This window comes from Myotis brandtii, unplaced genomic scaffold (genome assembly GCF_000412655.1).
Source record: "Myotis brandtii unplaced genomic scaffold, ASM41265v1 scaffold54, whole genome shotgun sequence".
In the NCBI taxonomy this organism is placed as follows: domain Eukaryota; kingdom Metazoa; phylum Chordata; class Mammalia; order Chiroptera; family Vespertilionidae; genus Myotis; species Myotis brandtii.
This window is the reverse complement of record NW_005369989.1, coordinates 166,254-187,878: the sequence shown is the minus strand read 5'-3', so window position 1 is coordinate 187,878 and position 21,625 is coordinate 166,254. Positions and strand designations below refer to the sequence as shown.

The window sequence follows — 21,625 nt, the reverse complement described above, 5'->3', positions numbered from 1 at the left end:
AAACCAGGGTTCACAAGTATCTTGAGATGGAGCATGTTCACCATAAGCTTCCCGAAGTATACGATAACTTTCAGCAGCACTTTTCTTCAAAATAAAGTAATGAATTAAAACTTTCCGCAAATGCTCTTTTTTTTTGGCATGAAATCCGACATTTTTAAGCGTAAAAATATCTATGATGTTAACACCTTCAGAAAATTTGACATATGAAGTTTTGAAGCTTGTTGTCAATACAACAAACTAGCATACATATCAAATCGCATATATCTCAACATATGTGTAACTCCATCTATTGAAAAAAATCCACATTATTAACCGGTACACCTATTAAAAACTAAGCACAACACAGAAAAATCCAGATGTGTGATGGCATTGATTAATTGCATTTCCTGCAAAATACTTCCTGGAAATCATGGGTTAATATGATGTGTTAGTTTGTTGAGGCCGCCATAATAAAATACAATTTCTTAAACAACAGAAATTTATTTTTTCATAGTTCTGGCACTCTAAGATCAGTATATGAGCAGGTTTGATTTTCTGAGGCCTCTCTCCTTGGCTTGCAGTTGGCCACCTTCTTCTTGTGTCCTCACATTTCCCTCGGGTACACACATCCCTGGTATTTCTCTGTATGTTCTAATCTTCTTTTCTTATGAGGACACCAGTCATATTGGATTAGGGCACACCCTAAAGGCCTCATTTTAACTTAATTAATTATCCTTAGGCCCTATCTCTAAATATAGTCCCATTCTGAGACATTGGGTGATAAAACAACTTTTGAGGGGAACACAATTACAGTGATAACTATGGCACCAATTGGAAAGAGTAAATGGGGGGCGGGAATCCCACAATAAAGTACTATTGCTTGTTGTCTTATAATATGAACAACGACGATATAATCTGCCAACTTTGAGTCGAGGTAAATGTGAACCTTTTCACCCCCCAAAACTGGATGTTGTCTTGAACCAGATCATTACTCTTCTCCTTGCTCTTCCCTGAAGTTTCTCCGAAGACATTCATGTCTCATAAATGAGAAGTGAATTGAGCAAGAGCTTTGTTGAAAACAGAGCTTCCTGCAAGTCCCAGCTCACTCACTTGTTACCTGGAGACACCGTGGGTGGGTCACTTAGCATCTCTGAATCTCAGTTACTTCCCTTGGAAAATGACATTATTATACTCTCTATCTTCTTTCAAAGTGGGTGGGGGAGTCATGTGACAAATAGCTATTGGGGGCTGTGTGATTGTGAGACTTAAACTTGTGTTCCTGAATCTTGGTGATTCAGGGATAGTTTCATAGAAAAGATAATGGATATCAAACTGTTTTGGATCATGAAAGCATGGGGAAACAAATTATAAGAAATCAGAACTTAAGCAATATAGAACAAGAAATGAGTTTGGAACACTCTATAAATTTGAGGAAATGTAAAAGGTAGGAAATAAACAACATTTCCCCCCCTGCTTCATTACATAAAGGGTTTGAGGAGTCTTAAAGAGAGATACTTGTAATAAAATAGAACATTTCCAATAAGGAATTTAAAACAATCAGAATAACTGATGTTGTACATGTTGCAGAAGATGAAAAGAAGAGGAAATTAAACTGTAGCTCGATGAAATACAGCTACTAAATTAGAAGCACAGATTTCTTCTTTTTCTCTCTTAATTTCATGGCATGTGAGGCAAAAGAGGAACTTTATCATGGGTTCATATGACACTCTCCATGATGGACAGCAGTTTACTTTTTTAAGGCAGCAAAGTTTCATCAAGCACAATGTTGGAGAAGAAATTCCCAGTAGAGGCTGTCCTGTTGATTGCTGATTACTGATTGACCACCCTAGATCTCCAGAGAAGAGAGGAACCAACAGGAAACACAGAGACCAGAACCCAACCTTCAGGGATCACAGTTCAGGAGGTCTGGGTCAGGCATAGGTACCCAAATCTTTCACAAGCTGTCTCAATCTGTCAGATCATTAGCCAGGCACGGGAAGCATTGATGTAGGGTATACTCAGGTATCTTAGTTTGAATTCTTCTAATTAGCAGAGACTGAGGCAAGGATTTGAGTCCAAAGAGTTTATGTGGGAGATGAAGGGGATGCTGGTAGGGTAATGTAGAAATGAGACAAAGAAGGAAAGACCCTCAAAATACCTGGTCATGCCTCACCAAACATGTTACCATGATGAGCAAGTGGAGCTTCATCCGGCTGGGGAAACTCGGTGACACGAGAAAGCAGAGTTTTATTGTGGGATAGATACATGCTTCCAGGAGCAAAAGAGCACATTGTTTATATATCAAGTCCCCAGTAGTCATCAGTTGAGGGCTGCTCCTAGAGGGTGGCAACTCCCTTGCATCTTCAACCTTCTTTGTAAGTGGCCAGAGAAAATCCTCATGCAAATGCATGCAGGAGGTGCCAGTTAGAATCTGGCTGGTAGGAGTGAGGGTAGATGTGGCTTCCATAAAGCAATGCATTGGATACCACTGTCACCACCATCCCAGGAGCAACCATGGAACCAAAGGACATAATTTTCATGATTGAGAGCAATATACATGTCTTCCCTTCCCAAGACCATGGTTGACTGTCGGTACACATGGGATTCCAGGGTTGGGCACAGAGGAATGGGTGTGAAGTGAGAATGAACCATTGTGGTCCCCAAATACTGGCTATACATGTCTTCCCTTCCCAAGACCATGGTTGACTGTTGGTACACATGGGATTTCAGGGTTGGGCACAGAAGGATGGGTGTGAAGAGAGAATGAACACACCCATTGTGGTTCCCAAATTCTGCTCACTGGCTGAATAAGCTAAGGCTTGCCTTTTTCATTTGAACCTCGTGTCTCTCTTGAACAAAATAAGACAAATATCTTACCCTCCTCCATTTTTTATCTTGGGCCTTAAAACTAAGGGCCTTAAGATGAGACTTCATAAAACTAAAGGATGACACATGACTAAGAAGTGTGCCTTAGATGGAACAAAGGACTTTGCAGGTAGTTGGATCTGGCTCCACTATTGCACATTAGCTGTGTGATTTTGGGCAGAATACTTTCAGGGTCTCAGTTTTCTCATCTGTAAAATGGGAACAATGATGGTGTATACATGGCAGGGCTATTGTGAAAACCAGGGAAGGTAGGAACAGATGGAAGGAGCAATGCCAAGTGAATAATAGCTTTGGTTAGGGAAAGGTGAAACCTCTTTCATTTGTAAAAGGTTATTTGTGATTTATACACAGGACTTCCTCGGTTCATGTTTCAATGTGAAGATAGGGCTTGTCAATGGTAAAGTGCTGAAAATGTCAATTTAAGTCAGACCTGCTTGTTCCCCCAAAGCCTTGCTTCTGGGTAGAACTTTTCCAAGTTTTTGTTCTTCGTTTCTCATTTCACATTCTCTTCTTGTTACTGCATCTCGCTCCTCAGAGAGATAGGGAATTGGCAAGACTTCTGTGAGGATGAAAGACTTTGAGGGCCAACCAGCATCTTTTATGTATTTTTCTTCCAGAAGAAATGTGGGCAACCCTAAGGAAGCTGGATTGGCCCTATCTGACTCACTATAGGCCTTTTTATTTTTTTTTAATTGGCCCTATCTGACTCACTATAGGCCTTTTTATTTTTTTTAATTGTTATTGATTTCAGAGGGAAAGAGAGAAACATCAATGATGAGAGAGAATCATTGACCTGCTGCCTCCTGCATGCCCCACACTGGGGATTGAATCTGCAACCCAGGCATGTGCCTTGACCGGGAATCGAACCATGATCTCCTGGTTCATAGGTCGCCGCTCAATCACTGAGCCACCATGGCTGGGCACTATGGGCCATTAAAATCTATTTAGCATTCAATGCCAACAGCTGGTTTGTTCATCTTTAGACCAACAGCCAGATTTCAGATTGTCCTCCATTTTACAAACTCTTCTCTGAAGAAAATAATAAATAAAATATCAAAGCAAAAAATAGAATGCCGGTCCCAACTAGTGTATTCTTTAGGGGCCTAGCTTGTAAGGTCAGAGCTAAAAAACTTTTGTCAGTTGGATGCCCAGACACTCACAGGGAAAGAAAGTAAATGCATTCTTTTTTAAAAATAATGAGCAAAATTTAGAACATTTATCAGTCAAAGGATAATCAAATCAGTTGATTTATCAACAAGCATGATCAACTCAGTTGCCATTAGTGAGAAGCATGAGGTTTTCACTGAACTTGGGGAACACACACACACATACACACACACACTTCTTAAGTGATTCATACTAGCTTTGGTTCTTTCAATGTTGAAGAAGTTAGAGCCATACATAGAAGTGGATTTCCTTTTACTGTCACCCCTCTTCTCTGGGTTGGAATGGAAAAGTCTTGGACCTTGAGAAGTTCTCTTTGCTGTGTCTATGTGACCCATTTATTCATCTGGTACATTTGGGACCATCCATGTAATGAGTTTGGGCAAATGTGGAATGAGGAATTCAGGTCTTCCTTTGCCCTGAATTCTGATTCACCTCTTTGGCTTTGGGAGAGGGCTGGGAGGGCATTTCCAAATGTGTCGTAAATGTGTTTGCCTCTGGTTTGCTTTGTGTGGATCAACCCAGCCAACCTGGTGAATCAATGATACCACTTTGGGAAAGGGCTCTGGAAATGGAGAAGAACATTGCTTAATCGCACTCCCTCCCTCCCTGCCAGCAGGGCTGCACTTGACCACTCAGGGTGTATGTTGTTAGTCAAGGGAACAAATGCTAATCAACTCTTCCCCCCCGAGGAAGTTGCACCAAGATCGTTTGGAAAACCAGATCGTGCACTATTTGTGAAAGTGAAACAGATCCTCTCACCATATCTGAAAAAATCAGAAGCTTTTTAGAATCATAGCTATTCCTTATTATAGCTCTGTGACAATGTAGAAACCTTAAATGCCTTCTGAATCCTCAAGAAACAGCTGCTGATAGCCAGTGATATTTTCATGGTGTATATTATTATGCTGTTCTGTTTCTCTGAAGATTGGGAAACAGTTTACTGGGAGAGGCAATTGGTTCTCTGAAAGGGATGCTGGAGGAGGACTATGGAGACATGAGTGTCAATCCCCAAGCCTGAAGGGTTTCAATTTCAACACCTGTGAAATCAGTGGGTGAGATGATCTCTAGGACTCTTCCAGTCCTGACATTCTAAGACTTGGCCTGTCTCTAGTACCTTGAAGAGTTAATTAAGCAGAGTTTTCGTTCTCTAACTGTGCCAGATAAATGAGCGAACTTGCTCTATAAACTGAACGTCTCAAGCCAATAAGGAAAACCTACCCACATCTCAGACTGCCTTATGCTTGTTGATGTCAGAACAAGAATTATTGTGGGTAATCAGAGGAGGCCATGAAAAGAACAGCGTGTACCTGGCAGAATTTGTATATCAGTGCATTACAATTTGCCAGTGTGTTCTTGAAAGTTAAATCTTGCATTACATAATTTTTTAGCCCTTTCTTAAAAATGTTCCAGTTGGGTTGCAATGTTTTATGATTTCCCTTGCTTCACCGATGAACATATTGTCAATGATAAGGCTAAAATCCCCAGGTATTTTTTAATGTAAAAGGTTGAAGTTATGAAGCTAAAGGAGAAGGTTGAGCAAAGAAGCTGCTATTTAAAACATTTAGAAGGTACAAAGGTGTATGTAATTTGTGAAAGCGTTTCTAAAGTGAATGTGATTCACCACTCAAATAAATACAAATTATTTAAAATTATAAAGGGTTATCTTAGCAAAGGATTGATTTTCCTTTGGGGATTAAAAAGGGGTATATGTAGGTAGGCATCTTTCTATGGTCTTATTTACAGAGATATATTATAATGTTGTCCTCCAGGGGGCGTTAAATCTTCAGCAAAGCTCCAAATTCTCTGAAGGTCTTCAAATCCAGTTAGCTAGCCCTCAAAGCCGACAGTCTGGCTTCCTTCTCGCTGGAATGCAGGAGTGTTGGGGCCCATATCCTGAATTTCACATCTCAGGCTCCTAGATTAGGCTTTAAACTTTTTAGAAAGACTAGGGTGGACATGAAAAACCAGTGGCGTTTGTGGGGTGGGGGGTGGGGGGGGTGTAGAGGGAGGAGGGAATTGTGCCAATGTAGCCTGGTCTGAAAGCCCTACAGCAGGTCTGACCCTCATGGTTCATGCCAGTAACACTTTTAAAGACAATTGATATGTCTAAAATGGTAGTGCTTTCTAAGGGCAGAAATGTGATTCCTGGAGGCCCAAAGCTAACCTAATATGGATTAGAAAAGGTGATGTAGGTAAAAATGGCAAAGGATACCTCCTTCTTACCAAAGCCCCACAAAGGGCTATTTTTTTCTCTTATTTTTTTAATGCAACCATAGCTCAGAAGTGTGCAAACCTCTAGGTCTGGGAAGCCAGCAACTTTATGTAGTAAAGTCTATGACTGTAAAGTAATACAGTACAGTGGTTAAGAGGTCTGTAGGTTCTGGATTTGACTGATTGGGTCTCATTACCTTGCTTTACTTACTATAAGCTCTAGGGAACTGAATTCATTGCGTAAACTCCCACGTCTCTGATTCCTCATTCACAAAAGACTATCTCATAGGGTAATTGTAAGGATTAATTAAGACAACCTCAAAAAAGTATCTGGTACATAGTAAGTGTTCCATAAATACCATCCGTTACTCCTATTCCTGAGTCTGGAACTGAGATCCCTATGGTCTGCCTCCAATTTGTCTCTCACTTCTCCCCCTATATAGATTCCTTCATCCCAAATACCTCCCTACACTTTTATCCCTTTGCTCTCTCTGCTTCCTCTGCCTTCCTTGGCTACATCACCATCTGATGAGATCCCACCCAAATATTGAGAATTATCTGTAATGGCACCCTAACATCTCCCCAACCCCCCCAAAACAACAACAACAACAACAACAACACACACACACACACACACACACACACACACAAAATTCCCTACTTCAAGAACTAAAAGAGCTTTCTCCTGTTCAGATATCACTGAACAATATCAGGGACATAATATCCTGAGGTCTATACATTTTTTAAACCTAATACAGTGGGGCCTTGACTTACGAGTTTAATTCGTTCCGAGACCGAGCTCGTTAAGGAGCTCGTTAAGGAGCTCGTTAACTCAAATTACTCCATCAACTCAATGCAAAAAATCGGCGGAGAGACAGCTGGTATCTCAAAAAACTCGTTAGTCGGGACAATGGTAAGTCAAGGCCCCACTGTATGGGTGCATTTTTAAATATGTAGTTTATATCTCTTTAAACCAACCCAGTAGGAACATAATGAGAAGACCTCCATCTTTGGAGAGAGGAAGACTTGGTTCAAATTCAAGTTCCGATACTCTACCGGGCAAGTCATTGAAACTGTTTCACCCACAGTTTCCTCCTATGTAAATGGGATACAGTTGTCACTTTTTCATCCTGTAGTGAAGGCTGACAGACATAATAGTAGTATTAGAATGCCTTGCACCGTGCTTGCACACAGCTGATTATTAGGACCTTCCTTTTTACCATGGCTATTTCTGTTTGTCACATACCCCTGTTCACCAGAAGGTAACGTTGAAGACAGAATATTGTCTTTTTCTTTTCCACATTTCTAGAATAGAGTAGAAGTAGTGTGTTTAGCTATAAAAAGACCTTTATAGCTAAACACACCAACTTTTAGATAACAAACACCTGGAGGCATCCCAATTGATTAAGCCTCTGCAGAATGTGTATTCCCACCTGGGTTTACTAAGGCTCAGTACAGTATTCTAAAGTCTGACAGATACTTCACTTGGTAAATAATTCAGCAATGGCTCCCCAGTGTACAGTAGGGTTTAATAACACATCTTTCATTATGATAGTTCTTTAGGTTCACCAGAGTTGTCTGTTCCTTTTTAAAGCAATGGAATGACTATGCTGATTTCTTGACCAATAAGTCACTCTGTTTTCCATGGTTCAAAGTTAAGCTTTTATTTGGTTTTAAATTAAAAAAATAAATTTCATTATTAAATAGTGAGATGGAGCTAACTAATGTTCAGATAGTAGCTGACTCGGGAATATACCACGGGGGGTACAATTAAGGGGTGGATCACCTAAACTAAAATCATTTGATGTGTTGTCATGTCTATTAAAAGACCAACAGTGGCATAATTCAAAAGAAACGGAGATACAAAGTTTTAAATGTTTACAGTGGGTGGGAGAAGTAAACCACGTATTCTACTGCAGTTGCACACAAATTTCTTTCTCAACGCCAGTCAGTTTGGACACTATACCACAGTGCTAATGTCATCGGGTTCATCCGCTTTCTTTTGCCTGCTTGGCAGGGATTTCAAGTATTCAAGGTGTCTCCGGGCATCCTCCTGATTTTGCCTCACGTAATACACCACATATGAGATCACCATGGTGAACCAGCCAAACATGGTAACCAGCATGGCATAATCGGTAGTTTTTTTAGGGAGGTTACAAAGGTCAGCATCATTGGCAGCATTGATAAATGGTCTCCCGGCGTGTTCATCCAACACGGAAGTCTTACAGATCACATTGTGGGCTGTCTCGTGATTGGACGCCATGCTCCTCAGAACTTGCTGGAGAGTACAGTCGCAGTGCCAGGGGTTGTTGGCAATTCTGGCCCTGGCCTTCAGGTTATTGAAGGCATTTTTGTGCACACTTTGAATCCGGTTGTCAGACAAGTCCAGAGTCTGCAAAGTTTCAGCTACTCCTTTGAAGGCATGCTCATCGATAAACTCAATGCCATTTTTGGACAGGTTGAGAACTCTCAGTTGATGGAGGTCCTTAAAAATCTCATTGGGAATAGATGTGATCTGATTGGAGTCCAGATACAATAAGACTGTTTCAGGAGGAAGATCTCTAGGTATTTCCTTGAGATTTGCATTGCTGCAGGTGACATTCAAACCCCCAGAGGAAGAACAAAGACAGCCCTTGGGACACATACTGGCAGAATGAAAGCACAGTATCATAAGAACAACGCTTTGTAGGAGGAGACACATGGAGAGGGAACGGGTCAGCCACAGGTCTACCAGATTCATGCTGGAATGTCCGCATAATCACAGGCCCATTCCTCATTTACTCCAACAGACAAGCATGGCAACGGTTCCAGCTCTGTCCACACCGTTGATTTCCTTCTTGTGTGGTTCAAAAGGCTGCCGCTAGCACATGTGTCTCTTCATTATTCCTGTCCTTGCTTGGATACCTAAAGGAAAGGGAAGCAGATGCAATTAGCTTTTTTTGCAAAGGGAGGTACATTGCAATTAAAAGTGCTCTCAGGCATCTGGCATTCTATCTGGGCAGGAGGGTTGGTTACACAGGTAATTTCCACTACCACCACTGGGAGTTATCTGCGTAATGGGAGTCTCCTGTTCAAATTCCAGTTACTGGGGGAGAAAACTGTCAATAAATAACCACATTTCTGCATGATGTCACCTTGTTTTAGTTGTGCAGAATTAGAGCCAACAGTCCAGATTTCTTACATCTCTGCTGGTTCTTTTCCTGAACCCATTCATTTCTACAGTTGTAAAATTTAATTACACCTTCCCGCCTTCCTACAATAACATGCATGAATGCAATTTAGCCCTGCATTTGGGCAGCAATGAGAAATAACAATAATATTTCACAGGTAATGGCCATAGGTAGCAGTATCTGTCATGGCTTTTTAATGGATTTCCAACGTGGAATATTTTCTCTATAGACATATCTTACTTGAATTAAGAAATGAATAAATGCATCCCAACCTTCATCACAAACTGTTGCTAAAGACTGACAGCCCAGAATCTCCATAAGAATTGCCTCTCATGTGACCTCCCAAGACTACATTATACCTAGAGGATGCCCTTAACTGAATTTCCAAAGGATTCTCTCTCTATTCTCCAAATAACATATCCCTCCACAATAGATTTTCAACTATGACACATACCTCCAAGCCCTTTTTAAAATATAAGATGAGAAATAAAAAAAATACTAGCCCTTATGAATTCCCCAACAGCCTATTTTTCCTTCCCAATCATAAATACATGGTAAGGCAAAAGTAGGTTTACAGTTGTTGAGTATGCAAAACAAGAGTTTATTCTTGTATTATTATGTATTAATTATTGTATTGCATATGAACAACTGTAAGTGTACCTTTGCACCTTTGAGAATATAAGTTAACCCTCAAACCTACTCTCTTCTGTAGAGAGGACAGACATCTTTGGGGCCAGTTTGTAGAGGAGATGAGTGGATCTTAGATTATATGACTTGCCCAAGGTCAAATAGCATGTAGGTGGTAAAGAAAGGACTCAAGCCAAACACTTTGTTGTGACTCATTATTCTCACAACTCTCTCTGTCATCTCCACACCTCTCTCCCCAAATCTATCTGTCCCATGAGGACAATCAAGATCCAAGTAACATTGCTTGTTTTGATTTCTGATGCTGTTATGTTGCAGCTCAATCCCAAATGGAGGACCCCCATGAACCTCCACTGAGGGGCCCCTCTGCGTTGTGTAGGGAATCCATGCCCGCCTTCAGAGGATTCTCTCTCAGGATGGGAGAAACATTCATTCCTCTCACAGCAGTAAGCAACAACATCTTTCAGCATGAGCAACAAATGACTCTCTGCAAACTTATCTTTTCTAAAGATCCCAGATGGATAAATACGGAGGGAAATGACTCCAAATGTTACCAAACTCACAGAAGAGAAGATTAATGTGAGATGAAAATATAATGAACTGGGTTGTTAATCATGGAAAACATGAGATTGGCCACAGCAGAATAGTGCGAATGTGCTTTTGGAATCCTAAGTCCCTTAAATGCCAGAGAATGCTAAAGAAGGACCCCTAGGCTTACTAAGCCATCCATCAATAGCTCACATCATTTACAGTAAATTTTTCTCTTCCTTTCATGTTTTCCTTCAGAATTGCATTGCATGGCATTTAGAGAGTCTAGTAATTGTCTAAATGGGAGAGAGAAAAAATCAACAGGTATGAGGGGAGAACTTAGACAGGAAAGAGGGCAACAGAACAAGGCAAAGGATGCTAGGAGTGATACATGAGAAGGACACAGAAGATGGGAGAAATGAATGTGACTAGAGAAAATAAAGGGTGTCCATGTCATCAAGCAATTTCCATCAGGTCTTGCTGAAAGGTGGGAAGCCTTCTCTGGAGGACACTCCACATCTCTTCAGAGACAAATGAAGACTCTGTCTGAAGAAAAGTGTTCTCTAATTTAGACTACAAGCTTCATGAAGGCAGGGATTTGTTTTGCCTCACATAGAAACAAGTTAACAAAAAGTAGAAAGTACTCTGGGTTTGTACTCCAGCTATAGTCTTTATTAGCAGTGTGCTACTGAGCAAGTTATTTAAACCTCACTTCCCTTATCTTCACATAAAGATTAAAAAAGCACCTAATTACAAGGTTGATCTGAGAATTATAGGAGATAATCCACAATGCCTAATAGGTAGTTAAGAGCTCAATACTTTTTAGCTATAGTTACTGTTATTATCCTAGATATATTCCCAACTCCTAGCCTAGTGCTTGACATGTAGTAAGGGCTAAATATCTATTGTATGAATGAACCAATGAAGTACTAAAGAATCTAGCTGTGCTTTTTCTTCCCTATGGTAATTACTTTTATTATTTTTAACATAAATATTGGCTCATGAAATGTCTATTGGTTTTAGATCTCAACACAATGGTTTGGGAAAAAATCCTGAGTACAGGCTGCTAATTGATGAAAATCAGAATAGAATTGTTTCTTAGTAGGCTCCTCTAGACTTACTCATGTTTCTCCAGAAAGGTCAATCCAATGGTCATGGTCACAGATAGGAAATGGTTAGGGCAAATCTTGAGTTCTCCACATCAGTGTGCAATCTCTCTTGAAATGGAATGCTTCATGCCCTAAATGGTCCACCTATACACTGGATGGAATTCTTATTAGGAGTACACAAATTCAGAGTATCCCTTTCATTCAAAGAAGTTGAATTCAAACAAAGACTTTCAATTTTCTCTCTACGATGTTTGATAAAAGGGGAATAAAAGTTTTGGGGATTGGATAGATGCTGAGTTGCTATGATTCAGACTGTAGAGCTTCCACCCTCAGCCAGGACAAAGTGACAAGAGATGCAGGATATAGAGAGCTGAGCCCTTGGATGTCCAGGAGGCAGACAGCAAGGCCAACAATATTGAGTCAAGATCATCTCTAGCAGGCAGGATGGGAGAGCTGCCTCTCCACTCTACTATATTGAAATACTGTTTCCCAAAGGGATTACCATCTTGTCATTGCCCTAAATTACTGGTTAAGTCAACAGTGGCTCTTGGAACAGGAAGACATGGGAATATGTGCCTCAGAGCAAAAGAGTGGCTATTCTTCTGATATCAGTTATTGTGCAGCAGAGTACAGAGTTAAAGACGATCCTGGAAACCTACAACACATTTGGGTAACAATAGCAGCAGCAGCCTACTGCATTTTATATTCTCACATTGTCCACGGTAAGAATTTAATAAATATTTATTGAACCCTGCTGGCGTGGTTCAGTGTCCTGATAAGGAACAAGACCAACCAAAGGGACAGACCAAATTCAACAGCATCTTTTCTACTTCCTAACTCCCTGTATGCAATTCTCAATTCATTAGACTACTTTATCCTTATCCCTTCACCCCCTTCCAATAAGTCTGGGGGAATTAGGAAGCTACTGTATTTCTGGATACGATGTCAGGGATGAGCTGTTCCCTGAAAGAGGGCCATGTTATCCCTGGACCCATGCCTTGCTCACATTTTCCTATCACCTATGTTTCTGAGCTACAGGAATTAATGCCAGGATTGGGTGTCAACCATCAAATACTGTTTCCAGAAGGAAAGAACATGCCCTTAGCAGATTGCCTGAGAAGACTGTTCTTTCAGTGGTTGATTAAAAACCCTGTCTTGCTTCCTGTTTCTTTCTTCTCGTCATTAGGGGACACTCAGGACTTCTAACCCCAAAACTTTCATTAGCTCTTTTGAGATAATAGAGCACAATTCAGAGAGAAATACCAGACTCCAATTTCTTCCAATTGCATCCCATGCAATTCTGCTACCAAACAGAATAATTTGATTAAAAAGCAAAATTGAATCTTTTAATTCAGGACATACAATTCAAATTAATGAGAAGAAAAACCTTGTGACTGGCCGAGCCAGGTGTGGCTCAGTGGTTGAGTGTCAATTCAGGAATTCAGGTCACCAGTTCAATTCTCAGCAGGGGCACATGTCCTGATTGCGGACTCGATCCCCAGTAGGGGGCATGCAGGAGGCATCATCCCCACCCAATCACATGCCTCCTCTGCTATACATCACCTGTTCTTTCCTCCTGATTTTTTAAAACTTTTCATTTTTATTCTTCCTTCTATCTCTCCTGTTTTATATTTTCACTGCCTCTTTTCTGTTTAAAACTCCATCATATTATTGTGAAAGAAAGGAAATATGCCTCCTTTCCAGACTGCCTGCGTACAGTCTTGCCCTGCTCCCAGTCCCCTCTCATATCAGGTTAAAAAATACTCTAATCATGGATTCCCGATGGTCAGCAATGACCCCCTGTTGTCCATAACAATCCTTCTATTCTTATCCTGTCTCCCACACTGCCTTACCCAGACACAGAAACCTGAGCTCAATAAACATAGATCAATGATGTGAACGCTGAAGATGAATGGCACTTCTTCTCAAAGACATCTGTTTAGTTTTATTATCAGACCATGAGATTTCAGATGATAAAGTCAGTGTCTTACCCATTTTATATTTTCACATTGCCCATAGTAAGAATTTAATAAATATTTATTAAGCCCTGCTGGTGTGGTTCAGTGGTGGAGTGTTTACCTATGAACCAGGAGATCATGGTTTGATTCCTAGTCAGGGCACATGCTGGGGTTGTGGGCTCGACCCCCAGTGTGGGACGTGCAGGAGGCAGCCGATCAATGATTCTCTCTCCACATTGATGTTTCTATGCCTCTCTTCCTCTCTGAAATCCATAAAAATATATTTAAAAAAGGAAATGAATTAAGACCCATTCTCATTTCATTATAAAACAATTGTCATTTATTTGGCATTTATTGCATGCCAGGTATTAAGTAATGATCTCATTTAACAAGATGGTAAAATTGAAATTCTGACTTGGTTCCTGGTTAAGTGGATATAGAAATCCAAAGTGAGGTGGCAAGTTGCCACGTGAAGGTTGACTGATACGTGTACCACATCTCCTTGCCTACTTTGAGGGTAAAAAGCATCAAGAGTTACCTACCCTATCACCTCCCCAAGAAGAGGAGAGTTATTACATGACCCATGGAGCTGCGGGGCAGAATGTCCTAAAATAATAACCATGTTGATGCATTGTTTAGTGGTGGGATTGGGTGATATCTTAATGCTGGGGTGAGCCTTTACTCCCCGACTTTGTCAGACAAGGGATGACATCCTATTTCCTATAGGTCAGATATGGCCAGATGTAGGAATGAGATCCCCAATGGAGAGTATCTTGTGTTCTGTCTCATTGTCCCTTTGGATTCCATGGTAGGGCAGAAGGACCCCAGCAACAGAAAATGAAGGGTAGATGCTTATATTTTGGGAAAGGGGCCATCTGAAATATATCCACTACAAGGGTCAGGGGAGACCTATGGGTGAGAGTTGTGGGGGTGGTTAATAAAAGAACCCTGGGAGAGAAGCACCAGGTTCATCCTACTATACCTTCCAGTGAGTCTCTGAGCATAGCAGCTAAAACCTAGTTATGTTAATGGCCTGGGAGAGGGATGGGGTGGAAGAGCAGAGAGGAGAAATCAAGCCACTCGCCACATCCCCTTCCCCTTCCCCCTGAGTTTGGAACAAAGAGGAGGGGAAAATAGTTGAACATTAAAGAAATTCAGAGCACAGGCTAATCTCTGGAACTAGGCATTGAAATTATCATATTTAATTTGTACTTTGGTTTAAATTAATTGAGCTTATGACAAAGTAATGGTAGGACAATCTATTACCTAAGACTAAGCACAAGATTATGGGACTGATGGACATTTTCACTCAGAGACTAGAGGATGATCACTCACACAGAATAGAGATTGAAGAAATGGTTAGGCAACAGGTGAAGCTGCATTTTATTCTGGATACACACCTATCTCCTTACACAATTCTCACAACAGCCCCAGAAAGGCATAATTATGACCCTTGTACAGATGAGGAAACTGAGGCATAGAGAGGTTATGCAATCTGCCCACTGTCTTAGCTGCTCAGTGACAGAAGCAAGATCTTAACTCAGTCCTTTGGCTTCCAAAGCTTGTGTGGTCAAAAATGTACCACGAAGCTCTTTACATCTCAACTACAGTTTTCTTTCTCCTTCTCAGCTGACTCTACTAAGATGAGGAACCAGGACCAGGATGCATTTTACATTGGGAGAATTATTACGTGCTGGAAAAAAAGATGGGAAGGATAGAAGGAGGGAGGCAGAAAGGCTTTGGTATGCCTACATTAGATGCTTGTGGGGCAAGTCTATGGATATGCTCTCCTTATCTTTCAACAGCCCTGTCGGATACCTATGGTGGACATCATGAGTCCTACTTTAGTACAGTAGGGGGACTCACTGAATGGGCACTGCTCAAAGTCACACAGCTGATGAGCAGAAGGACGAACCTGGACCCCTTAGTCCCGCAGAATAGATCCTATTCAATGCTCATTGGCTTATGTAATTCTTATACTGGCCACTTTTTGATATAGAGAGTCTGTAAATAGAAGTGCTGAGTTTCAAATGCCAAGCCAGCTCTCTGCCGACAGCCTCCTACAAAGTTTGGGAAAGTCAATAAAAGGAGGAAAAACTCCCTTTTCCTGTGAGAATCTCTTAGAAGCTATAGGGATATACAACTTTGGTCAAACTAACATGAAATCTATACGTTCCAGATCTTAGTTTCAGGTACTGATTTTCCTCTTTTAAAACCTATTTCATAAAATAAAGATTTAAGCAAACTCTCAATGTACTGGGAGGAAAAAAAACCACTCTTATGAACAAGTTACCTCCTTCCTACATGATCTCCGGGGTGGATTTAAAAGTTCTTCCTACCCAGGAGCACACTGGAAAAATAACCAACAACAACAACAAAAATCACTTTTTTTGGACCCACCATCTATCTCTCTGTGGGGATTAAACAGAATAAAGATAAGACTATGTCTTTGCTAATATCTGTATTTATTATTCAACATGCCCCATGTTTATAGGAAGACTGAGTGGGAACTCATCCCTCTCAGTTTCTTTCTGCTATTCTATTATTTCCCAGCAAGTGCCTATGGTATTAAAAATAGTGTCAGCTCTGCAAACTCTTAACACAGAATCTCCATAAATGTAGACTCCCAAAGACTTGCCGGGATCCAGTAACTAGAAAGCTGCTTTTAGAAAGCACTAACTTATGTTGAATTCTGTTGCATTTCTGAGTAGAATGAGTGATTGTTACCACTTTTTAAAAAATCGATCCTGCTTAACCGTATGCATGACTGGGTGGGAGGGATACAGATTTGAGATCCAAAACCAAGGTCCAGAAACTGGATTCAACCTCCAACTTCTGAGGAATAAATTCCAGAAATTTAACAAGTCGCTCACACATTCATGTCTTAGTTGCCCTAGGATTATGCTCAATAATATCTAGCTCAGAGGTCTCATAGTTATAAGGAAAAAATCAAATAAATATATGCGAAATGTGCTTCATAAACAATCAATGACCATTCAATGATGATGTTCAATTACGGATTTCAGTATTTAGTTTTTTCCTAAAATGTCAGATCATTCTTTATCCAGAGCCTCACATTTCTTCTTCTTAAGCGTAATCAACTGGGAAATGATTCCCACAGCACCTATATATATTCATGCCAAAATATATTTAACCTGAATCTCATCAATAGTAAGTGATCTGACCATTCACAGCTTGAGACATTTTACAGGGTGACTGGGGCTTTTCAAGAGTCATTGAAGGGAAATAAACAGAAAACAAAAATAGGCTGCAGAGCTGCTCTAGATTAAAAAATAAAAAAATAAAAAGAAATAAAAAAAGACATGGCCACTAAAGGCAAGGCAAGCGAACTTCTGGATTAAAACAAAAAAACAAACAAACAACAAACAGAAAAGCTAATTATTGGAACAATTGGCTAAAATTTTGAGCACAAACTGCATGTTAAATATTATATCAAATTTAAGTTTCTTGGGCTTCATCATATGAGTAGGAAAGAGCGGCTTTGTTTTCAAGAGGCCCATGCTGAAGTATTTTGGGGTGAAGTGTCATGACACTGCAACTTTCAAATCATTTAACAAAAACAAAACTGTATTTATATGTGGAGCGAGAGACAAAAGTGGCAAAGGATTAACAATTGGTAAATAGAAAGTACAAAAGTGTCCATTGTACCAATTTTTCAATGTGTCTGAAAAGTTTCAAGCTTTTAAAATGAAAATTTGGAGGAGGGGAGAGTCTATACTTAAAAATAAACAACTAAAAAGAAAAACCCCATTTTAGGAATACTAGTCAGAGTATGTGTGGCTTATAGCCTTGTAGTGACACAAAATGGAAACCTAAGGTAAAATGAGTGTAGTTTTCTAATTGCATCTCATGTATGCCAAGACTAGAAAAAGGACTGGAACATGACATAGGACACATGTGCAGGGGAATCTGCTTTTGGTTAGGCTGCATGGAGTTCATGGTTTGACTACTTACTAATTATGTTACCTCTGCAAAAATTTTCTCAATTGAACATGGGGGTAATGGTAGTTTCCACCCCAAAGGGGTTTCATGAGGATTGAGAAAACACTTGTAAAACGTTTTAGAAAAGCTTCTTGCACATGATAAACTCTCAGTAAGAGTTGCTATTATCATTTCTTCTACTACTATGTATATTGATAATATCATCATCATCATCATCATCACATTACACCTTGTCTTCTCTCAGCTAGGACAATGTGGGGTCTAGGGAGTGCTACTTTCACCTTAATGCAATAAAGTATGGAATAATTCTGATAGTGGCTAAAGTAGGGAGTGCTACTTTCCCCTTAATGCAATAAAGTATGGAATAATTCTGATAGTGGCTAAAATTCCCTGGGCATCTACTATGTGCAAAGCACTGGACCAAATGCTTTATTTGAAGACAAGAGAAATTTTGCCCCAGAGTGTTCCCATGTCTGCTTTAGATGACTCAGATGATAAGATTTGGAACTTTTGAGCTGATAATATTTAGATGAGATTTGAATTTTGAGTTGTTGCTATAATGGGTTAAGACTTTTGAGGATGTTGGGATATGATAAATATATTTTCCATGAGGGATGGATGTCAATCTTTGGGGGCCAGAGAGTAGATTATAGTAGGCTGAAAAATGTCCCCCAAAATATCTAGGTCCTAATCGCTGAACCCTTAAATGTCACATTTTATGGAAAAAGAGATTTTGTAGGTGTGACTATGGATTTTGAGATGAAGGGATTATCCTCAATTATCTGGGTGTGACCTTATATGAAAGAGTTAGGATAGTTGACCCAGAAGAGAATGAGGCAAAATGACTATTGAAGAAAGGATTGCAGTGATGTGGCCACAAGCCAAGAAATGCTGGCAGCTTCCAGAAGCTGGAAGCAGCAAGGAATAACTTCTCCCCTAGAGCCTCTGGAGGGATTGGTCCGGTGAAACTGACTTCAAACTTCTGGCCTTCAGAACTGTAAGACAATAGATGTGTGTTACTATAAGCTACAAAATTTGGGGTAATTTGTTACAACAGCTCTAAAAAATGAACTCAGTAGTAAGTGGGAAACAGAACTCAAAAAGTCAGTTCTTCTGACCCCCTATTACACTGGGTTAAGGACTTGTGCGGCAACTACATGCCCGGCTTAGCTCAGAGTCTCTTGGCAGCCAAAGGAAGACCAGAATATCAAGTTACAAACTGGTTATTATCTAATACAGTGAAAGATGATTAGTTATTAGCAGAGAGAAACTTTTTCAAATTTTCAGAAATTTTATAAGATCCTTTAAAAGGGCTACCATATATAACATAATGGACAATATTTTTAAGTTTTCACTGATGATGCGTATATATTCTTCTTTGGCTTTCAGCGTAAGGTGAAATCACTGCTCTGTGAAAGACTTTCTAAGCCATAGAAAGCTAAATTATCATCTAAGGATGATACATAATAAAACAGGGATAGAATAGCCCTAGCTGGTCGGCCTGTGGACTGAAGGGTTCCGGGTTCGATTTCAGTCAAAGGCATATGCCTGGATTTCGAGCTTGATCCCCAGGAGGCAGCCGATCAATGATTCTCTCTCATCATTGATGTTTCTCTCTCTCTCTCCCTCTCCCTTCCTCTCTGAAGTCAATAAAAAATATACTTTTAAAAAAACAGGGATATAATAGAAAATGGGGTAGAACAGGATGGTTAGCATGTCCCTTCAGGATAGTTAGCATGTCCTTTATAATGTGTGTGTCTCGGGGGGAGTGGTTCATAAAATTTATTATACAAACAAAGTCACTCTGGTAGTGAAAAGAAGTACTGGTAACAATTGTACTGGGACAACAGGCTCAAATAGAAACTGATCCAGACAAAAAGAGACATGTGGTCATCTTATTATACACAACATCCTTAAGAGTGAGGAGAGAGCCTCGTCAAATCCATAGTGTCCCTGACAAACAAAAACAGACTTTTGTTCAGGGCTCACACTCTTTCTAGACAACAAATTAACTCCTGTAGATTATTAACTTTTCATTTTACAAATAATATTATAAAATAAACACAATTTTTATAAATTAAAAAAGATTATGCAGAATTCAAACATCTAACAAATCAAATATTTTATTCTTCCAGGCCTTATAAAATATGCATATGCACATATGTTTTATAATTGAAATTTTAGCATAGGTAACTTTTTTTTCTTTTTCAAGGTTCTAAATTGTTATGACATTTATCATTTTAATACCTACACATAATAGACCTATTTAAACATTATTCTTTTGTTAGATATTTCGGTCTTCTCCCATATTTTGCTAATAATGTACCATAAATAATGTGAAATTAAAATGTGTGTTTTGAGTCAATTCATTTTCCCTGTCAGATTATTTCCTTATTATAAATTCCTAGAAGTGAAATTACTTGAGTCAAAGTATTCTCAGCTTCTCATCTGAATTCTGTTCATGGTCTACATCATTGAAAGGGCCATTACATAACATGATGGGCAGTGTCTTTAAAATTACAGAATTGGCCCAACTGGTGTGGCTCAGCATTTGAGAGTTGACCTAGGAACCAAGAGGTCACTGGTTTGATTCCCAGTCAGGGCACATGCCTGGGTTGTGGGCTTGATCCCCAGTAGGGATGTGCAAAAGGTAGCCAATCAATGACTCCCTCTCAATATATATATATTTTTAAATATATTTTTTTGATTTTTTTACAGAGAGGAAGGGAGAGGGATAGAGAGTAAGAAACATCGATCAGCTGCCTCCTGCACACTCCCTACTGGGGTTGTGCCTGCAAACAAGGTACAGGCCCTTGACCGGACTCGAACCTGGGACCCTTGAGTCCGCAGGCTGATGCTCTATCCACTGAGAAAAACTGGTTAGGGCAATAAAAATGTATTTATAAAAATAAAATGACAGAGTTGGTTACAACTGTACAATTTATATTGAATCTTTGTCCATAATGTCAAAACCAAACTATGTAGAGTTGTTCCACAGGGAAAGTGGCAGCTCCAGAAGGCTGTCTCCATCTCCTAGTTTTAGCTGTTGTGGAGCTCAGTCATAATGATATCTGACAGGACCACTGGCTCAGTCCATTTCCTCCCTGGTCAGAGCACAGCAGACCAGAGAAGAAGGCTACTATTTTTGGTCAAAATTTGTATTAAAGAAACCTGTTTATTTACAGCCCCTTTAACATTTTTTTAATAGTCCTGTATATAATGCCCTATATATATTTTTGTTTTTCATTCAAAACATAACTGTGCAAAGACATATGTATAAGATTATTATTTCAGTGAGACACTGTCAGAGAAAAAGCAAAATAAAAAAGAATTTAAAAATAAACTAGAATTACCCTAAAAATCCATCAGTCCATCACAAAAAGATTAAAAATGGTACATCAATACAAAAGAAAGATGCAATCTAAAAATTCTGATTTAAAAAAATCTAAAATATGTTAGGTGAAAAGTGTACATGTAAGATCACATTTATGTAAGACAAAACAGAAAGATCTACACACACACACACATACAAGCACATACACACATAATTAAAAAAATTATAGAAGAACAATAAAAATTGATAATAGTCTTACCTCTTGGGGCTGGTTCTGGAGCTGATGGTATGAAGAACAATTTTTACTTTTTATCTTATACCCTTTTCTACTATTGCCACTTTTGGCCATGAGCATGATCATAATAATTAGGCAATAAACAGTTCCAAGCCTAGGCCTCTCTAAGAGTCCATGCAGACTCTTGCTTTTGCTCTTGGAATTGCCCCCACCCCATCCCCAGCTACCATGTGAAAAATCCCTGGCTAGCCTGCTAGATAATGAATGATCATATAAAGGAGAGGCCACTTGTCCCAGAAAAGGTACTCTAGCCTAGAGCCAGCCACACTCCAAACATGTGAGAAAGCTCAGCCTAGACCCATGGTCGGCAAACCGCGGCTCGCGAGCCACATGCGGCTCTTTGGCCCCTTGAGCGTGGCTCTTCCACAAAATACCACGTG

At 39.8% G+C, this 21,625-nt stretch overlaps 1 protein-coding gene across 5 annotated transcripts in view; it reads right to left on the bottom strand.

Moving 5' to 3' along the window:
- Positions 1-7,881: 7,881 nt before the first annotated feature.
- LRRC3B (leucine rich repeat containing 3B) overlaps positions 7,882-21,625 on the bottom strand; it is a 92,197-nt gene continuing 78,453 nt past the window's right edge. For all 5 annotated transcript variants that reach the window (XM_005878032.2, XM_005878029.2, XM_005878033.2 and 2 more), the window contains one exon: positions 7,882-9,147. In XM_005878032.2, the coding sequence (XP_005878094.1) occupies positions 8,204-8,983 (780 nt within the window). In that variant the 5' untranslated portion in view covers positions 8,984-9,147 and the 3' untranslated portion in view covers positions 7,882-8,203. The remainder of the gene's footprint in view (positions 9,148-21,625) is intronic.